This window comes from Garra rufa, chromosome 22 (assembly GCF_049309525.1).
Source record: "Garra rufa chromosome 22, GarRuf1.0, whole genome shotgun sequence".
Taxonomy (NCBI): domain Eukaryota; kingdom Metazoa; phylum Chordata; class Actinopteri; order Cypriniformes; family Cyprinidae; genus Garra; species Garra rufa.
Genome location: NC_133382.1, coordinates 12090800 through 12109926, shown reverse-complemented (window position 1 = coordinate 12109926; position 19127 = coordinate 12090800). Strand labels below are relative to the sequence as shown.

The following is a 19127-nucleotide window of genomic DNA, read 5'->3' as shown; positions in this document are numbered from 1 at the left end:
AAAAGATATGCTATTTAGGCAAAGTAAGAAAAATGTACACCTTCATTTTGTTCAAAAGTTTACACCCCTGGCTCTTAATGCGTTTTGCTTTCTGGAGCATCAGTGAGCATTTGAATCTTCTGTAATAGTTTTGCACGAGTCCCTCGTTTTCCTTAGTGTGAAAAGATGAATCTCAAAATCATACAGTCATTTTTTGAAAAGGGTTCAAATACACAAAGCTGAAAACCCAATGAATTTGTGGGACCTAAAGGATTTTTTTGAAGAACAGTGGGCAGTGGGCAAATATCACTAAACAAAACAAAAAACTTTTAAAAGGGGTCATTATTATAAATTCAACTATTTTATCTTGTGGACTATATGTAATGTATTTTATGTAAAATATCTTATTCAGGTCAGTAATAAAAAAAATAACATTTTATATAACATTTTGTATGATTCCCCCTTATTTGGGTAAAATAATTAACATTTTGCAGATTCTGTAAGGTGTATGCAATTTTTTTTACCTTAACTGTATATACATAAATGCCAATCCAAAGTTTGGAATAATTATATACATATAATTATTCCAAATTACTATTATATATTCCTGTATTAGCCATTACAGGAATATATTACATTAAGTTTTAAGTATTTCACAATATATTGGCTCTTTGAATGAAAAATGTAAAAAGCCATGCTGTTGTCACACCCCTGGACTGTCTATGTTGGTTTCTCCCAGTGTCTCCCCCCGCTGTACTGTGTGTTATGGTTTCTCCCCTCGTTAGCGTGATTCCATACACCTGTCATCGTTAATCAGTGTGTCTTAATAAGTTGACCACCTGTGTTTCTGTGTTCTCCTGCATTTCCTGTTCCTCCCTGCGGATTTTTTTAAAGACTCTCGTTATTATAACGTCGTTGTTTGTCTGCATCGTGACAGTACGCCGGACCTAAACAGTTTCTGTACGTTTTTTCCCTGTTTTTGTTTCCCATTCTTTTTCACAGTCTTTTGTTTCCGTAGTGTTCATTATGAATACCCTACTGCGTCCTGAATTCATCCTCCTACGGCTGAAGCAGGGGGAGATACCGCTCGAGGGCTACACCCAATTATTCCAATTATTACTACTAGCAAACACCACCAGCTACCCGGACGACACGCTCAAGTGCATTTTGTGACGCAAGCCTAAACGCGCCATGCAGAGCGCTGTCGTCCAAGGATGGCCCTCGAACAAACTTCGCCGCTTTTGTGGAGTGGACACTGGTGAGAAACAGATCCTCGTTCCCCGCCTGTGTCCAGGAGAATCTCGTCAGTGGCACTCCGGACCCAGAGCCCAGCCCGCAATCCCCTAACACGTGGGATATGAGCCCGAGCCCACCGATGACCATCGAGCTATCGCCACTAGGAGCGACAGAGCTGCCGATCGCCACGGAGCCAGAGGTGCACGAGCCGTCTGACCAGGTGTGAGAGTCGGCCACGATGCCCGCGACGGTGGAAATTTCAGTGGGGCATGAGGATGCTGAAGACGGCATTGCCCACTGCACCGCCGCTAAGGGTGAGCCTAAACTGGACCTGGGGAAACTGGCGGTGGAACAGGACATGATTGGACGTTGTCATTAAACTCCCTGTACACCCTGAACGGTCTGGCTGTGTTAATTTCCCACTCTTCCTAACTTAACACCATCTAACAACTATGTTGCTTCAGCCCTGCCACCGCTGTCACCTGTGAGACCCTCAGCTCACCATCTGTGTGGTGGGTTTGCTGCGGGTCTGCCAGTCTCCATCGGCGTCATGCCTGGAGGATCCCTCATCTTCATCTCCAACCTCAGAGTCCTGGATTCCGCCTTGGCCCTCCCACCCTGCAGCTCCATTCTGGCTCTCGGCCCCCTCGTTTCCACCATCGCCTGTCGGTCCACCAGCTCCATTGGGCTCCATCGTCTATTCAGCTCCGCCCTGGTCAGTCATCATCCCGCCTGCGCCTCATCGCTCCATCCCACTGGCTCCGTTGGACTCCTCCCTCCCTTCAGCACAACCTAAGTCCTCTGTCGCTCTGGCTCTGCCGCAGACATCCGGATCTCCGCCTCGGTCGCCAGAGCCTTGGGCTCCGCCTTGGCCCTCCTGATTCTCGGTGTCGCCCAGGATCATCGGCTCTCCGTCTCCACCTCGGCTCTACCGCCACCTGCTCCGCTTCTGTCGGTCGGCCCCCTGGAGTCGTCAGCTTTTCCTCCACTATGGCTCCTCCTGCTCCAGCTCCCTCCTGTCTCCTCCTTGGCTTCTTCCCCTGTCATCACCTCCCTGGACTGTTCTGTCTCCACCCTGGATCCCCTTGATCGCCCTCCTCCTGGCAGTCCGTCCTCCGCCGAAGCCCCCTCCTAAGACATTGTTTAGTTTGTTTTCCCTGTTTGTCAGCGCAAGGACGCGCCTACCGGGAGGGGGAGGTATTGTCACACCCCTGGACTGTCTATGTTGGTTTCTCCTAGTGTCTCCCCCGCTGTACTGTGTGTTTTGGTTTCTCCCCATCATTAGCGTGATTCCCTACACCTGTAAGGTTAAATCAGTGTGTCTTTATAAGTTGATGTGTTTGCTTAGTTTCTTGTCTAGCGTTGTTTTTACCACCTGTGTTTCTGTATTCTTCTGCGTTTCCTGTTCCTCCCTGTGGATTTTATTGAAGACTCTTGTTATTACGTCATTGTTTGTCTGTTCCTGTCTGCATCGTGACAGCTGTTTACAACATATACAGGTGCATCTCAGTAAATTAGAATCTCGTGGAAAAGTTCATTTATTTCAGTAATTCAGCTCAAATTGTGAAACTCATGTATTAAATAAATTCAATGTACACAGACTGAAGTAGTTTAAGTCTTTGGTTCTTTTAATTGTGATTATTTGGCTCACATTTAACAAAAACCCACCATTTCTCAACAGCAATCTCAACAAATTAAAATATGGTGAGATGCCAATCAGCTAATCAATTTAAAACACCTGCAAAGGTTTCCTGAGCCTTCAAAATGGTCTCTCAGTTTGGTTCACTGGGCTACACAATCATGGTAAAGACTGCTGGCCTGACACTTGTGCAGAAGACAATCATTGACACCCATTACAAGGAGGGTAAGCCACAAACATTCATTGCCAAAGAAGCTGGCTGTTCACAGAGTGCTGTATCCAATGATGTTAACAAAGTTGAGTGGAAGGAAAAAGTGTGGAAGAAAAAAAAGCACAACCAACCAGGAGAACCGCAGCATTGAGAGGCTTGTCAAGCAAAATTGATTCAAGAATTTGGGTGAACTTTACAAGGAATGGACTGAAGCTGGGGTCAGGGCATCAAGAGCCACCACACACAGACGTGTCAAGGAATTTGGCTACAGTTGTCATATTCCTCTTGTTAAGCCACTTCTGAACCACAGACAATGTCAGAGGCATCGTATCTGGGCTAAGGAGAAGAAGAAATGTACTGTTGCCCAGTGGTCCAAAGTCCTCTTTTCAAATGAGAGCAAGTTTTGTATTTCATTAGGAAATCAAGGTCATAGAGTCTGGAGGAAGGCTGGGGAAGCTCATAGCCCAAGTTGCTTGAAGTCCAGTGTTAAGTTTCCACAGTATGTGATGATTTGAGGTGCAATGTCATCTGCTGGTGTTGGTCCACTGTGTTTTTTGAAAAACAAGAAGTTTTAGAGCACTTCATGCTTCCATCTGCTGACCAGCTTTTTATAGATTTTATTTTCCAGCAGGATTTGGCACCTGCCCACACTGCCAAAAGCACCAAAAGCAAACTCACCAGACCTGAACTCAATAGAGAATCTATTGTCAAGAGGAAAATGAGAAACAAGAGACCAAAAAATGCAGATGAGCTGAAGGCCACTGTCAAAGAAACCTGGGCTTCCATACCTCCACAGCAGTGCCACAGACTGATCACCTCCATAACATGCTGAATTGATGCAGTAATTAAAGCAAAAGGAGCCCCTACCAGGTTTCCAGAAGGCCAACAATTCCCCTAAAAATGTTTTTTTTCACTGGTCTTAAATTATTCTAATTTGCTGAGATAGTGAATTGGTGGGTTTTTGTTAAATGTGACCCAAATCATCACAATTAAAAGAACCAAAGACTTAAACTACTTCAATCTGCATGCATTTAATTTATTTAATACAGAAGTTTCACAATTTGAATTACTGAAATAAATGAAGTTTTCCACGACATTCTAATTTATTGAGATGCACCTGTATTTATTGTCTACATATATTTTGACCTGAAAAAAAAAATAAAAATAAATAAAAATCCTAGTTTAGGAAAGGGTTGACAAAGGGTCACATGCCTCCTACTAATAATGAAAGTCAAAACACATTTTTTCTGTGTGTGTGTAATGTGTCATATTAAGTAATAATGACTGATCCAGTGGTGCATGAGCTCACACTCAGGTCTCTAGAGAAGTTTGTGTTGTCCAATCTTAGATTGATTCATATCCAGGATGTTGGGTGGAACTGGATGTGAATTTTGGCACTGCAGTCAGTCACTGTATTTATTTGAAAGATATTTTTCAAATAAGATCAACCATGTTCCACCCAACAGATTTTGAACTACACATTCATTACATAACAGTCAATTTCTCCCTTGGTGATGGGTGCGTGAATTTGTAATCATTAATACAAATTAATTTTTACACAAAATGCATACTTGTTTTGTTTCAGAAATAATTTAGACATATATGAATACACGTTGTATGGTGTATATCCAATACTGTGTCCTGGATGTGATTGACAGGTGTCTTAAAGAGATGCTGAAAAATATCTCATCTGCAACTGTGTGCAGCTTTCATAAAGTGTCCTGCAAGGTAACCATTATTATTACTATTATTTTTAAAGTATTATTCTATTGTTCTTTAAATGGCCAATAGGGGGAGCTCTGTATTCAGTGTGTAAACGTCTATACACCCCTTTCTGTGTTTTTCAGTTTAAAGAGACTATTCTCCAGAGAGCATGCGAGCGCTGGTTGGAGCTGTTCCTAGTGACTGAGCTTTCCTGGCACATCAAACTCAAAGATTTGCCATTTGATCTCCTGCTGAAGACCCTGCTTAGTCCAAGGTCTCATACTTTTCTCTTCTCGTTTTGACCTTTCAGTGGCAAATCACATTGAGAAGCACTTGCATCAGGACCTTATTTGATTGCATTGATTTTGCATAAAGAAGATGAAGCCTGTTTATACGACCATTAGGATGTTTTGCATCGTGACATTTTCCTTCCAATGCTTCATTACTGCAGTGCATCAGGATGTTTTACTTTTGCATTTGTTTGTAATGCCTTTTATTCTCACTGGTAATTTTCATTAGATTCTCATTACTGTAATATTGCCATGAAAATCATCCTTTCTGCAAATGCTTTCTTCATTTACATTATTTACTTCATTTGCATCAATATAAAGTAAGTACATTGCACCAAACACTACCATGGTGCATAGACCTAAATATTGTACTTAAAACATAAATAATGTTTTTATTTACTTTGCACTATTCTAATAGGTGAAATGTGATTTTCAAAACACTTAATGGTCTTAAAATAGGCCTTTGTCTTTGCAAAACATAATTTCTTTTGATTTTGGGGTGACATATGGCTTGGACAGTCTTTACGACACTTTTATAAGTACTTTTTTGTACTTCAAGTCACCTTCAGCATACATAATGCCTATTAAAATGCATCAAAACTGAGCAGATGGAGTAAATCAGCAGGAAACTAATAAGGTTTCTGTGTCTAGATTGTTCACATCTAATGAGTATGAGGTCTTGAGAGCAGTGCTGAACTGGCTGTATCTGCAGTTAAACCCCCTCAGACAGACCTTACCAGCACATAGCACCATCATCACCTTCTTCTCCAGGTACATAACCTCCTTTATGCAATTTACAGCTATCAGCAAAAACACAATACACGTGATCCATTAGTATAATTCCAGACAGTAAAAAACCCATTTACAGAGGACATTACAATACTTCAGTACACTTTACATTCTTTTTAAAATGACCTTGATACTGCTTAGCTAGTTCCATGTGCATATGCTGTTTTAATGACATCCCTCCATCAAATATCTGTCTGTTTCAGGGAAACGGCTGTTTTCTTGGAACAGCCTCAGGGTCAAAAATACATCACTATCTTTCAAGCTCTTCGTATGCATGGCATTACTGAACGTAAGTTTTTTATGCTTCACAATGATGAAGATGTTTCACAAGCTAACATCATCCATTAAACAAAGCATACATCTTTGTCCCGAATCTCTAAATACTGCTGTGGCTCATTGCTAGCTTAACTGAAAACAGCAGTTTGGCAGAATGAATGTGTATATCTCCATGAGAGATTGTCCAGACAAACAGTACGTCCCAGCTACAGAATCACGTCATGGCCACAGTCAGAGCCTAATCCACTGGACCTTCAATGCCCACCCAGCATTTGACCTTGTACCATCAAACAGACATGACAGCACTGTCAGCTATTCAGAAATACTTCACAAACACAGTCATGTTACTGATGTGGCCTATTGGTCAAAAAAGGAACATTTTGTTATCATATACTTACCATTATGTCATTCAAACTTGTATGACTTACTTTCTTCTTACTTGGCTTACTACCTTTTTTATTTATTCTTCTATACTCTGACAGATCATATTTCTAAAAATTCACCATGTCAAACCGATTGAGCTTGATTTGAACAGAATTTCATTCTGAATGGTAAGGTGGGTGTAGGCTTTTGAATCCAACTATTTTACTCTGTTGACATTATCGCAGTGACTTTTATTTACTGGGCGCTGTCACGATGCAGGCAGGAACACACGAACAACGACGTAAATAAAAGACGTATATTTAATAAATCCAACGGGATACAGGCAGACACAGGAACACCAGGGGAAAACATCCATATAACATTAAAGACCGACAGCATAGAGGGGAAAACACACACACTAAATAGACAGACTGATTACACATCCAGGTGGAGACAATGAGGGAGAAACCAAAAACACTCTGAACTGCGGGGGAGAATGGGAGAAACCAACATGAAAGTCCGGGGGTGTGACATTACCTCCCCCTCCCGGAAGGCGTGTCCTTGCGCCGACAAACGGGAAACAGCAAACAGTCTTAGGAGGGGGTTTCGGCGGAGGACGAACTCCCGGGAGGAGGGCAAAAGATGGAGTCCAGAATGGTGACGGAACAGTCCATGGAGGTGATGACTGAGGGAGGAGCCAAGGAGGTGACAGGAGGGGGCTGGAGCAGGAGGAGCCAGGTGGGACCCAGGCCGCAGCCAAGATGTAATTCCACGGTGGAGCCGATGGAGGGAGGAGCCATGGTGGAGGAGAGGCTGACGACTCCATGGGTCCGACCGATGGAGGCGGAGCAGGTGGTGGGAGAGCCCGATGCGGAGACGGAAAGCCGAAGATCTTGGGTGACACCGCGGATCCGGAGGGCCAAGGCGGAACCCAAGGCTCTGGCGACCAAGGCGGAGATGGAGATCCGGAGGTGCGCGGCGGAGCCGGAGCGACAGAGGGCCGAGGCTGTGCCCGCGGGAGGAAGGAGGTCCAACGAGCCAGTGGGACGGAGCGACGAGGCACAGCCGGAGGAGTATAGTCCAGAGGCGAAGGTGGGGCGACGACTGACCAGGGCGGAGCCGGAGGGACGATGGAGCCCGGTGGAGCTGGTGGACCGACGGGCGACAGCGGAGACGAGGGAGCAGAGAGCCGGGGTGGAGCCGCAGGGTCGGAGGGCCGAGGCGGAGTCCAGGACTCTGAGGCTGGAGGCGATGGTGAGGGATCCTCCAGCCATGACACCGATGGAGATTGGCAGACCCGCGGCGAACCCACCGCACAGATGGTGGGCTGAGGGTGAGCAAGGGGACAGACAGCAGACAACGGGGATTCATGAAGGCTGGGCGGAACCAGCGGTGACTCTGTATGGCTGGGCGGAACCAGCGGAGATTCAGGCTTAGGCAGAAGAGGGAGGGTGGGAGGGAAACCAGGCAGATGGGTATTTCCGTGAAACAGTCAATTAAGTCCCCAGAGTGCTCTTGCTCACCCCCAGTGGCGGTGCAGTGGACGGGGCTCTCTACAGCCCTCTCTTGCTCCACGAAGCACTCCACCGTCACGGATGTAATGGCCGGCTCACGCACCTGATCAGCAGTTTTGACCCCGTCGGCACTCCATACTGCTGTCGCTCCGGGCTCGGGCTTTCCGTCTGTGAAGGGCTCATAATCCGCAGGTCGGGGTGGCTGGCTGGGCTCTGGGTCCGGAGTGGCACTGGCGGGTCTGTTTCTCGCCAGTGTCCACTCCACAAATGCGGCGAAATCCGCTCGAGGGCCATCTTCGGACGACGGCGCTCGTCCGGGTAGCTGGTGGTGTTTGCTACAAGCTGGAACATGAATGTGTAACCCTCGAGCGGTAAATCCCCCTGCTTCAGCCGGAGGAGGATGAATTCAGGACGGAGGAAGGAATCCATGGGGGAAAACACTACGGAAACAAAAAGACTGAAAAACTGAATGATAAACAAAACGGGGTGGAATACGCAAAAAAAAAACTGTTTGGGTTGGTCTTTCTGTCACGATGCAGGCAGGAACACACGAACAACGACGTAAATAAAAGACGTATATTTAATAAATCCAACGGGATACAGGCAGACACAGGAACACCAGGGGAAAACATCCATATAACATTAAAGACCGACAGCATAGAGGGGAAAACACACACACTAAATAGACAGACTGATTACACATCCAGGTGGAGACAATGAGGGAGAAACCAAAAACACTCTGAACTGCGGGGGAGAATGGGAGAAACCAACATGAAAGTCCGGGGGTGTGACAGGTGCTGTACATGTGTTGAAGTTGTTTAGTTTGGAATGCATTTGTTTCACATGGAAATGCATATCTGAAAACAAAACTTTTCAGAATCTGAAATTGATTGGATTCATTTGGATTGATGCAAAGTATTGCATGTAAAGTGCTTTGCAAATGTTTTCATACCCTGTCATTGTTTTTTACATTTCTTTATGTTCTGCCTTATGTTAAACTGCTTTAAAATACCTTTTCCACATTAGTCTAAACTCTATACGCCATAATGGCAAAGCAAAACATGTTTTTAACATCTTTGCAAATTTATTAAAAATTAAAAACCTAAATGATTCCATTGCATAAGTATTCATACCCTTATCTGAGACAGTTGAAATTTAGCTCAGGAGCATTCATATTGCTTGTAGATGTTACTACACTTCGAGTGAAGTTAACCTGTGGCACATTCAATTGAATTGGTATGATTTGGAAAGGCACACACATCTTAATAAAAGATCTAACAGCTGAAATGCATATCAGAGCAAAAACCAAGCCCTGAGGTAAAAAAAAAAAAATGCCTGTAGAGCTCAGAAACAGGACTGCATCAAGCCATACATCTGGGGAAGAATTCAGAAAAAAATCTGCTGCATTAAAGGTTCACAGAAGCAGGAGGCTCCATTACCCTAAATGAAAGAGGTTTGAAACAACCATGACTCTTCCTAGAACTGGCCTCCTGGACATACTGAGCAATTGATGGAGAAGGGCCTTGGCTAGTGTGGTGACCAAGAACCTGATGGTCACTCTAGTTGAGCTTCATGATCATATATGCAGATGGGAGAAAGGAAAGGAAAGGAGGTGACATGAGGCCAAGTATGGTGACCCATACTCGGAATTTGTGCTCTGCATTTAACCCATCCAAGTGCACACACACAGTAGTGAACACATACACACCGTGAAGTGAATAGCCATATTGCTATCGCTGCTGCGGCGCCCGGGGAGCAGTTGGGGGTTCGGTGCCTTGCTCAAGGGACTCACCTCAGTCGTGGTATTGAGGGTGGAGAGAGTGCTGTACATTCACTTCCCCCACCTACAATCCCTGCCAGACCTGAGACTCGAACCTGCAGCCTTTGGGTTACAAGTCCGACTCTCTACGACGGCTGCCCCACGTAACGTAGAAACGTACAGAAGAATAAACATCACTACAACACTCCACTGATCTGGGTTTTATGGTGATGTGGCAAGACTTAATCCTCTCCTCAGTGAAGAGACGTGAAAACACGCTTGGAATTTGAGAAAAAAAAGCACCTAAAGGAATCTCAGACTGAAAAACATGATTCTGTGGTCTAATCAAAAAGTAAAGTGTCCTCGAGTGGCCCAGCCTGAGCCTGGGTTTGCCTTGAACCCAATCAAACATTTCTGGAGAAACCTGAAAATGTCTGTCAGACCCCATCCAATCTGACAGAGCTTGAGTGGTGAAGAAGTAAGGAGAAGAATGGCAGATATTGCCAAACGTTGATGTGCAAATCTTGTTGCGTCATTCCCAAAAAGACTTGAGGCTGTAAAGGTGCTTCAGCCAAGTACTATCTAAGATGGGGAAATAATCATCTCTTCATTAATCATCAACGGGGACTGTGTGGAGAGGGTGGCTGACTTCCGCTTCTTGGGAGTCCACATCGAAGACAACCTATCCTGGAGGGTAAACACCGATGAGCTGCTGAAAAAGGCCCAACAGAGACTATACTTCCTGAGAATACTCAGGAAGAATAACATTACACAGAGACTTCTGGTGTCCTTCTACCGTGCCACAGTAGAAAGCATAATAACATACTGCATATGTATCTGGTACCCTAGCTGCACAGTAGCTCATCGGAAAGCACTCCAGAGGGTTATCAACACTGCCCAAAAGATTGTTGGCTGCCCTCTCCCCTTACTGGAAGCCCTACATGGCTCCCGGTGTCTCAAAAAGGCACAGAACATTATAAAGGACACCTCACACCCTGGCCACCCCCTGTTTGAACTGTTGCCTTCTGGCAGGCGGTACAGACTAATTAATGCAAGGACAAACAGACTCAAAAACAGTTTTTACCCAACTGCAATAACCGATCTAAATGATGCTGCTAAGCGATAATGTGCACAATCACTGTTTAATCAATGTATTTTGACAGGAGAATGCGTGACAAAAGAATGTGTGAGAGGATGTTACTGAATGAATGATGCACTGACTAGAGAGCACTTTAAATTTCGTTGTACCTGTGACAATGACAATAAAGATCTATCTATCTATCTATCTATCTATCTATCTATCTATCTATCTATCTATCTATCTATATTTAGGGAAACCTGTTTGGAAACAATTATTAACACAATTTGCGCATGGGTTATGGATCTCAACTAATTCTTAGCCTTACATACCTTGTCTGCACCAGATGCAGCCATAAATGATGCCTCAAATCATAGGGCTTGTTGCAGCTTAGAAAAAAACTGTTTCAAAATTCACATGGAATAATGTGTAGATTAAAACAGAAAGGTCTCTTCAATTAATGTTAAAGGAATTAATTGCCTAAAATTGAAATTTTTTTGGAAATTGTACTCACCCTCAGGCCATCCAAGATGTATGTGAGTTTGTTGCTTCGTCGGAACAGATTTGGAAAAATGGAGAAACCAATGGATCCTCTGCAGTGAATGGGTGCCGTCAGAATGAAAGTTCAAACAGCTGATACATTGCAATAATCCACAAGAAACTGATTAAAGGGGAACAAAAAGCATTTCACTTTACAAGATTTTAATTTATGAAGTTGTGACAATTACTTGTAGATCAGTTGTTTGGATTCTAATTCTGATGGCACCTATTCACTACAGAGGAACCATTGATGAGCAAGTGATGCAATGCTAAATGTCATCAAATCTGTTCTGATGGAGAAACAAACTCTGCTACATGTAGGATGGTGCAAAAGTAACTTTTCAGCAACTTTTTATTTTTGGGTGAACTATTCTTTCAACCACACACTAAACTTGTTGGGAGAAGTTGCTTATCACTGGAAAATCTACACTGTTTTGGGAAAAACACTACTGACAAATGTTCTTGCTTAAGTTAGAAGTGTTACAGCTTTTAGTTTACTCCCCAAGACTATATATATGTACATTCTTTTTGTTTATGTGTGTTCATGTCTCAGGGAAGCATCTGCAGGAGCTGCAGAACATCGGAGTTCTTCCTGAATCCTGGCTGCTGCACATCCTGTCCAATCATTACCACACTGTGAGTGTGTGTAGAGACCACAAACACAACACTACATTCAACCCACCCATCACTCCAGATGTAGCACCATACATAATTCAAGTCTTGCTTGTTTCAATATAAGTTGTATTGATTTTTTTGGCACCAAGTGAAAACTAATTTATTAGCTGCAGGGTTTATCTGTATGTTTGTTTCTTTTTCCATAGCTTCACAGTGGGGGTGACATGGTCGTGACTGACTTCGCCAAACAAGCGATCCGGTTTGGAATGATGTTTGATAGGGTGCGGTACACTTTCTGACACTTTAACACTGATGCGTTATGGCCATTTCCAGAGCTTTTCAGTCCTTCAGTCACTTGCAATTACTGTTGTTACAATATGACAAAGTCAACCCATGCTTTTTTCTTTCATGCTCATGTTCTTTTATTTGCTTGTAAGGCAGTATTTTATGTGTTCTGTTTTTCACCGTACAGGAACAAGAGTGCTGCACTCAAACCATCAGCCTCTATGGCTTTTACTTTCTTCTCCAAGCAGCTAAAATGGGCGAATCTGATACATACAGCTTCTCCATTGAGGTTAGAGCACTCATATCTTCATTTATGCTTATGAAAAAGAATGTGCGTAATTGTATTGAATACACACTTGTAGTATACTTCAAATCTTAAAACTGTATTTAAAAAACTGTACTTGTAGATAATATAATATTAATAAAATATAAGGCCAAGTGTATTTAAAGAGAAGACACTTCATGACTGCAATTCTTAACACACAAAGTGCACTTTATGTAAAATTATGAGTTTTACTTGCACTTTAAAAAAAAGTACACTTACTTGTAAATGCCTGATGTAGTGTGTTATTTGATATTACATTTAAAGTTAACATATTTTTTTTAATTTATTACAAATGTGTAATAACAAACATATTTATGCCATATACGTTTCAATGGAAATTACAATTACATTTTATTTTGGCATATATGCTTGTCAGTCTATTCAGCAGTGCAATTTAACCACATACTCTTAAATGTACTTTTGCACTTAATATGTGACCCTGGACCATAAAACCAGTCATAAGGGTAAATTTAAAATTTATATTTATACATAATCTGAAAGTTGAATAAATAAGCTTTACATTGATGTATGCTTTGTTAAAGGAACACTCCACTTTTTTTGGAAATATGCTCATTCTCCAACTCCCCCCGAGTTATTAAGTTGAGTTTTAAAGTTTTGAAATTCATTCATCCGTTCTCTTGTTCTGGCGATATCACTTTTAGCATAGCTTAGCATAGATCATTGAATGCTATTAGACCAATAGCATCACGTTCAAAAATGACCAACGAGTTTCGATATTTGTCTTATTTAAAACTTGACTCTTCTGTAGTTATACAGAAGAGGCACAGTAATATCACGCAGCACATGTGCAAATACTAACCTAGCTGGGAACTAATTTCAGGCACTGCGTGATATTACTCCGCCTGCTGCGTCCATATTACGGCAGCAAACTTCCTTGACTATTACGCCGGAATGGGAGTGAATTTTATCGGCCTAGAAAATCACAGCTTTACATTTTCCTCCGGTATTAGTACACGATATAAATACAGAAGAGTCAAGTTTTAAATAGGAAAAATATTGAAACTTGTCGGTCATTTTTGAACGTGATGCTATTGGTCTAATAGGATTCAATGATCTATGCTAAGCTATGCTAAAAGTGATATCACCAGAACAGGAGAACGGCTGAATGGATTTCAAAACGGTAAAACTCAGCTTATTAACTCGGGAGGGAGTTGGAGAATGAGCCTATTTCCAAAAAAAAGTGGAGTGTTCCTTTAAGACAGTATTTGAAAATCTGGAATCTGAGGGTGCAAAAAATCTAAATATTGAGAAAATTGCCTTCAAAGTTGTAATAAAGTAAAGTACAAATAAAGTTCTTAGCAATGCATATTACTAATCAAAAATTACGTTTTGATATATGAACATGATTTTTACTTAATATCCTAATGATTTTTGGCATAAAATCGATAATTTTGACCCATACAATGTATTTTTGGCTATTGCTACAAATATACCTTATTTGTTACTTACTTACTGGTTTTGTGGTCCAGGGTCACTTATAAATTTAAACTACAATACATTTTTGTTTAATAGTAAATAACATGCAATTAAGTGTCTGAGATATTACATTCAGTTTGCACTTAAGTATAATCTTTTAAAGTAAATATATACTCTTTTTAAAAGTATCCTGAAGTGTACTTCTTGTTTACAAGAGAATGTCTAACAAGGACTTAATATGTCTTAAGTATCCACCAGATGGCACTTTGAGACTTTGAGCTATTAATGCACTTCATTTTTAATGTATTTAACTGGTGTTCTGTAAATTTAAAGATGCACTTCACCAACAATATTGTCATAATTTATGCATTCTTACATTGTTCAGTCAAAGCTGAATGACTTTTTTTTTCTTCCACAGAACACAAAAAAGCAGAAGAGCAATGTCAAAATATAAAAAAGCCACAAAATTAACATAAAAGTATTCCATACATACGCTGTATGTTAGAAACAGTCTAAAATTGAAGTCATTACTGGTTCTTACATGTCTCATCATTGTAGTCAAAACTGCCTACTAAGGCTTGACACACCATATGCGTGGGTTGGTTGCATAAACTGCTTGGACTAGTCTTGAAAGTTAGTCATCTCATTTTTTTTCTTTAAAGGGATAGTTCACCCAAAAATGAAAATTTGATGTGTATCTGCTTACCCCCAGGGCATCCAAGATGTAGGTGACTTTGTTTCCTCAGCAGAACACAAACAAAGATTTTTAACGAAAACCGGTGCAGTCTGCCAGCCAGAGAAACTGAGAAACTGAACAGTATTTATATCATTTTTTACCTTTGATACACAGCCACGTCCATCTGTCCTGAACGCGAGTTTAGCATGTAGACATGTGTGCGCGCTCTGGCGTAGTATACGCAAACGCCGGAAGCGATCTGTCGCATGTATACGACACTCATTGTTTACACAGAGCACAGAGATTGTGGGTATAGCGGCTATTCAAAATGGTAATTACTTGCGCTTATCCTGATTGTTCAAACCGATTTAAAGCTAAAAGATTATGTTTGCTTGCGCAAACTCATCCGGGACTTTTCACTGATTTCCCCTTACAGCATTTGCATATACTACGCCAGAGCGCGTGCACATGTTACGAGCCGGATGTTAAGCTCGTGCTCATGACAGATGGACGTGGCTGTGTATCAAAGGTAAAAAAGGATATAAATACGGTTCAGTTTCTCGCAAAAACCAATCGTTTCGTGTCTTAGGACATCAATGTATCGTCACGAGTCGCAGGGTGTAATTTGGATTTGTCTGTGCATGTTTTTGTTTACTTTTAAAGGTTTGGTGCCCATCCACGTCCATTATATGGCTGGCAGACTGCACCGGTTTTTGTTAAAAATCTTAGTTTGTGTTTTTCTGAGGAAACAAAGTCACCTACATCTTGGATGCCCTGGGGGTAAGCAGATAAACAACAAATTTTCATTTTTGGGTGAACTATCCCTTTAAGACTAGTAGGGCTGTACGATTAATCGCACGATGTTGTGAGGCGCGTTTAGTCAATGAAGCCGGTACTTTGATTGGTAGTAAATCTCCATTACGTGCGTTCAGCTGGAGCGGCAATTAATACAAGCTACGCCAAATCGATTTTGAGCGCGTTTTGGCGTAGCTTGTCAGTGAATTATGCCTCTGAACGCTCCAGCTGAACGCAGCTGAACGCACGTGATCAAAGTCTACTTTGACTAATCAAAGTACCGGCTTCATTGACTAAACGCGCCTCACAACATTGTGCGATTAATTGTGCAGCCCTAAAGACTAGTCATAGGTTTTAAAAACTGTTATAAAAAGGAGAATGGTCTAATTTGAATCTAAAAAGTAAGTCAAACTAGTTCTTAAGACACAGTCTTAAAGGGATGGTTCACCCAAAAATGAATTACTCACTCTAATGTCGTTCCAAAACTGTTAGATCTTTTTTTCATCTTCAGAACACAAATTAGGATATTTTTGATGAAATGCGACAGCTCTCTAACCCTCCATAGACAGCAAGGGTCCTACCACATTTGAGGTCCAGAAACATGCCAAGAACATCAACAAAGAGCTCTCGGATTTCATTAAAAATATCTTTATTTGTGTTCCGAAGACTAACAAAGGTCTTACAGGTTTCGAACGACATGAGAGTGAGGAATTAATGACATAACTTTCATTTTTGAGTGAACTATCCCTTTAACACAGTGTTTATGCAGCTGGCCTCGGATTTAAATGTATGTGTGCATGAATTCAAAAAAGTCATACATTTTGGTGATAAATGATGACTAGACTTAGACATATTTTGGGTGAACTGTTCCTCGGAATATTCGTCAGAGATTCCTCAGAACATATGGCTTCTCCCACCTCCTTCTGTCTCTCTCACTGTCTCTCTCTCTGTGTGTAGAGGTTAAGACACTGGGATCCTGCTTTATGCCAGTCTTCCACCGTGAGCCGTCCATACAGTGTGAGGTCGGATCGATCAGTACGCTATCACATCACAGTGCAAAGCTATGCCAATGGCGAGTGGCAAGAGCACAGCAGTGGATCTGTCAATCAAGAGTTTGGCCTATGTAAACGCCGTGGTAGGAGCAAGGTACCAACACCCAGAGTTTACAATAAAACACTGAAAACTAGAGACGGATAAGTGGTTTGAGCACGATAATCTGAACACTGCCAGTTTAAATAGCTTACAGTCCAAAATAAAGATGAAGATAAATTAACAACCACTCAGACTACAGAACAACATTGTGTAAATATGATGTATAATAATCAGTATTTTAGTATAGCCGAGATACTATTTTTTTTGCTTTTTTATTAATAATGATTTTTATAATTTATTGTTTATTTTAAAACTTGAGTAATTTTGTGTTGTTGATTTTTGTTGTCATCATCATCATTATTATTATAATAAATATACATTTAAGGTCAAAAGTTTACAAACACCTTGCAGAATCTGTACAGATAAGAGGGATCATTCAAAATGCATGTTTTTCTTTTTATTATTTAGTACTGACCTAAATAAGATATTTCACATAAAAGCTGTTTACATATAGTCCACAAGAGAAAATAAAAGTTAAATTTATATTTATATATGTATGACCCTGTTCAAAAGTTTACGTACACTTGATTGTTAATTCTGTGTTGTTACCTGAATGATCCACAGCTGTGTGTGTGTGTGTGTGTGTGTGTGTGTGTGTGTGTGTGTCTGTGTGTCTGTGTGTCTGTGTGTGTGTGTGTGTGTGTGTGTGTGTGTGTCTGTCTGTGTGTGTGTGTGTGTGTGTGTGTGTGTGTGTGTGTGTGTGTGTCTGTGTGTCTGTGTCTGTGTGTGTGTGTGTGTGTGTGTGTGTGTGTGTGTGTGTGTGTGTGTGTGTGTGTGTGTGTGTGTGTGTGTGTGTGTGTGTGTGTGTGTGTGTGTGTGTGTGTGTGTTTTAGTGATAGTTGTTCGTGAGTCCCTTGTTTGTCCTGAACAGTTGAACTGCCTGCTGTTCTTCAGAAAAATCCTTGAGGTCTCACAAATTCCTTGGTTTTTCAGCATTTTTGTGTATTTCAACTCTTTCTAACATTGGCTGTATGATTTTGAGATCCATCTTTTCACACTGAGGACAACTGAAGTACTTACATGCAACGATTACAGAAAGTTCAAACGCTCACTGATGCTTCAGAAGAAAAAACAATGCATTAAGAACCAGGGGTGTAAACTTTTGAACAGAATGAAGATGTGTACATTTTTCTTATTTGCTTAAATATCTTTTTTTTTTTTTTTCATTTAGTACTGCCCATCAGAAGCTAAAGAAGATACTTACATGTTTCTTAGAGAACAAAACAAATTTACCCTGATCTTCAAATTCAAAAAGTTTTCACCCCCCAGCTCTGGATCTTAAAATCATACAATCATTGCTGGAAAGAGTTCAAATACACAAAAATGGCAAAAACCAAAGAATTTGTGGGACCTGAAGGACTTTTGTGAAGAACAGCTGGCAGTTTAACTGTTCAGGACAAACAAGGGCAACTATTACAAAAAAAAAAAAAAAAAAAATACAGCTGTGGATAGTTCAGGTAACAACACATTATTAAGAATCAAGTGTATGTACATTTTTGAACGCGGTCATTTTAAATAATTTCAACAACTATTTTCTCTATTTTCTGTCTTTCATGTGAAATATCTTACTCAGGTCAGTACTAAATCTATCTATTTTATTATTTTATTTATTTTATTATATATTTTTTTCTCAAGTAACATACATAATAATGTTTAGTCTAACAGTCTTTTATTTAATTATAATAACTTAAAAAGTATACATTTTTTTAACAGCCGTTCCAGATTGAAGGACTGTCTCCGCCCATCCTGGTGACCTTCGCTCTGGCATTCCCATTTTGATCTTGCATCTTGCCCCCTTTGCAGAGTAAATATATTAATGGATTACACCAAATGTCAAAATGCTTTTGTGTCTTCATGTTCATGTATGGTGGACACTATGTCTAATAACAGCTATACTGTACTACTAATGCCCTTAGAGTCACTGAATTATGAGCATGGCACATCTTGATAGCTGTTTAAGTATTAATGATTTATTTTAAATAGCACAAAAATGCTTAGGTTTATATCAGACATCAGACTTATTTAAATTGTTGCATATTGTTGCAAATGTTGCAATGATAAAAGCTTTAAAAATAATTTAAAAATTAAGATTTTTCAGACAAAACGACAGAACAGCACCAGGTTAGAAACACTTTTTTTTTATTCATTTCCAACTAAAAAAATAAGCAACAAAAATGACAGCATCCAAAATCCTCTGTAACTTTAATTATTAATAAATAGTGGCCGCATTTTTGCAAAAAAAAAAAAGGTAGTACAGTAAATAAATAATGTGAAAGTAGCAATGTAGACTAAAAATATCTAATAGTAAAGATACAAATAACAAAAATCATTATTATGCACTTTTTGCTTTTATTTATCATGCATTTTTCCCCAAAAGTTCCTAGGTTTTATTATTATTATTATTTTTTTTTTTTAATTTCTTAATCTTTTCCCTTTTTTTGGCATGCACATCACTTGTGTCCAA

At 40.7% G+C, this 19127-nt stretch overlaps 1 protein-coding gene across 1 annotated transcript in view; it reads left to right on the top strand.

Annotated features, from left to right (window-relative positions):
* The window catches only part of btbd16 (BTB (POZ) domain containing 16), a 34659-nt gene extending 16152 nt beyond the window's left edge, over positions 1–18507 (top strand). The window contains exons 9-17 of the mRNA XM_073827727.1: positions 4724–4793; positions 4913–5043; positions 5711–5830; positions 6052–6137; positions 11932–12014; positions 12200–12274; positions 12466–12567; positions 16469–16657; positions 18377–18507. Coding sequence (XP_073683828.1) covers positions 4724–4793; positions 4913–5043; positions 5711–5830; positions 6052–6137; positions 11932–12014; positions 12200–12274; positions 12466–12567; positions 16469–16657; positions 18377–18442 — 922 coding nt within the window. The 3' untranslated portion in view covers positions 18443–18507. The remainder of the gene's footprint in view (positions 1–4723; positions 4794–4912; positions 5044–5710; positions 5831–6051; positions 6138–11931; positions 12015–12199; positions 12275–12465; positions 12568–16468; positions 16658–18376) is intronic.
* Positions 18508–19127: the final 620 nt, after the last annotated feature.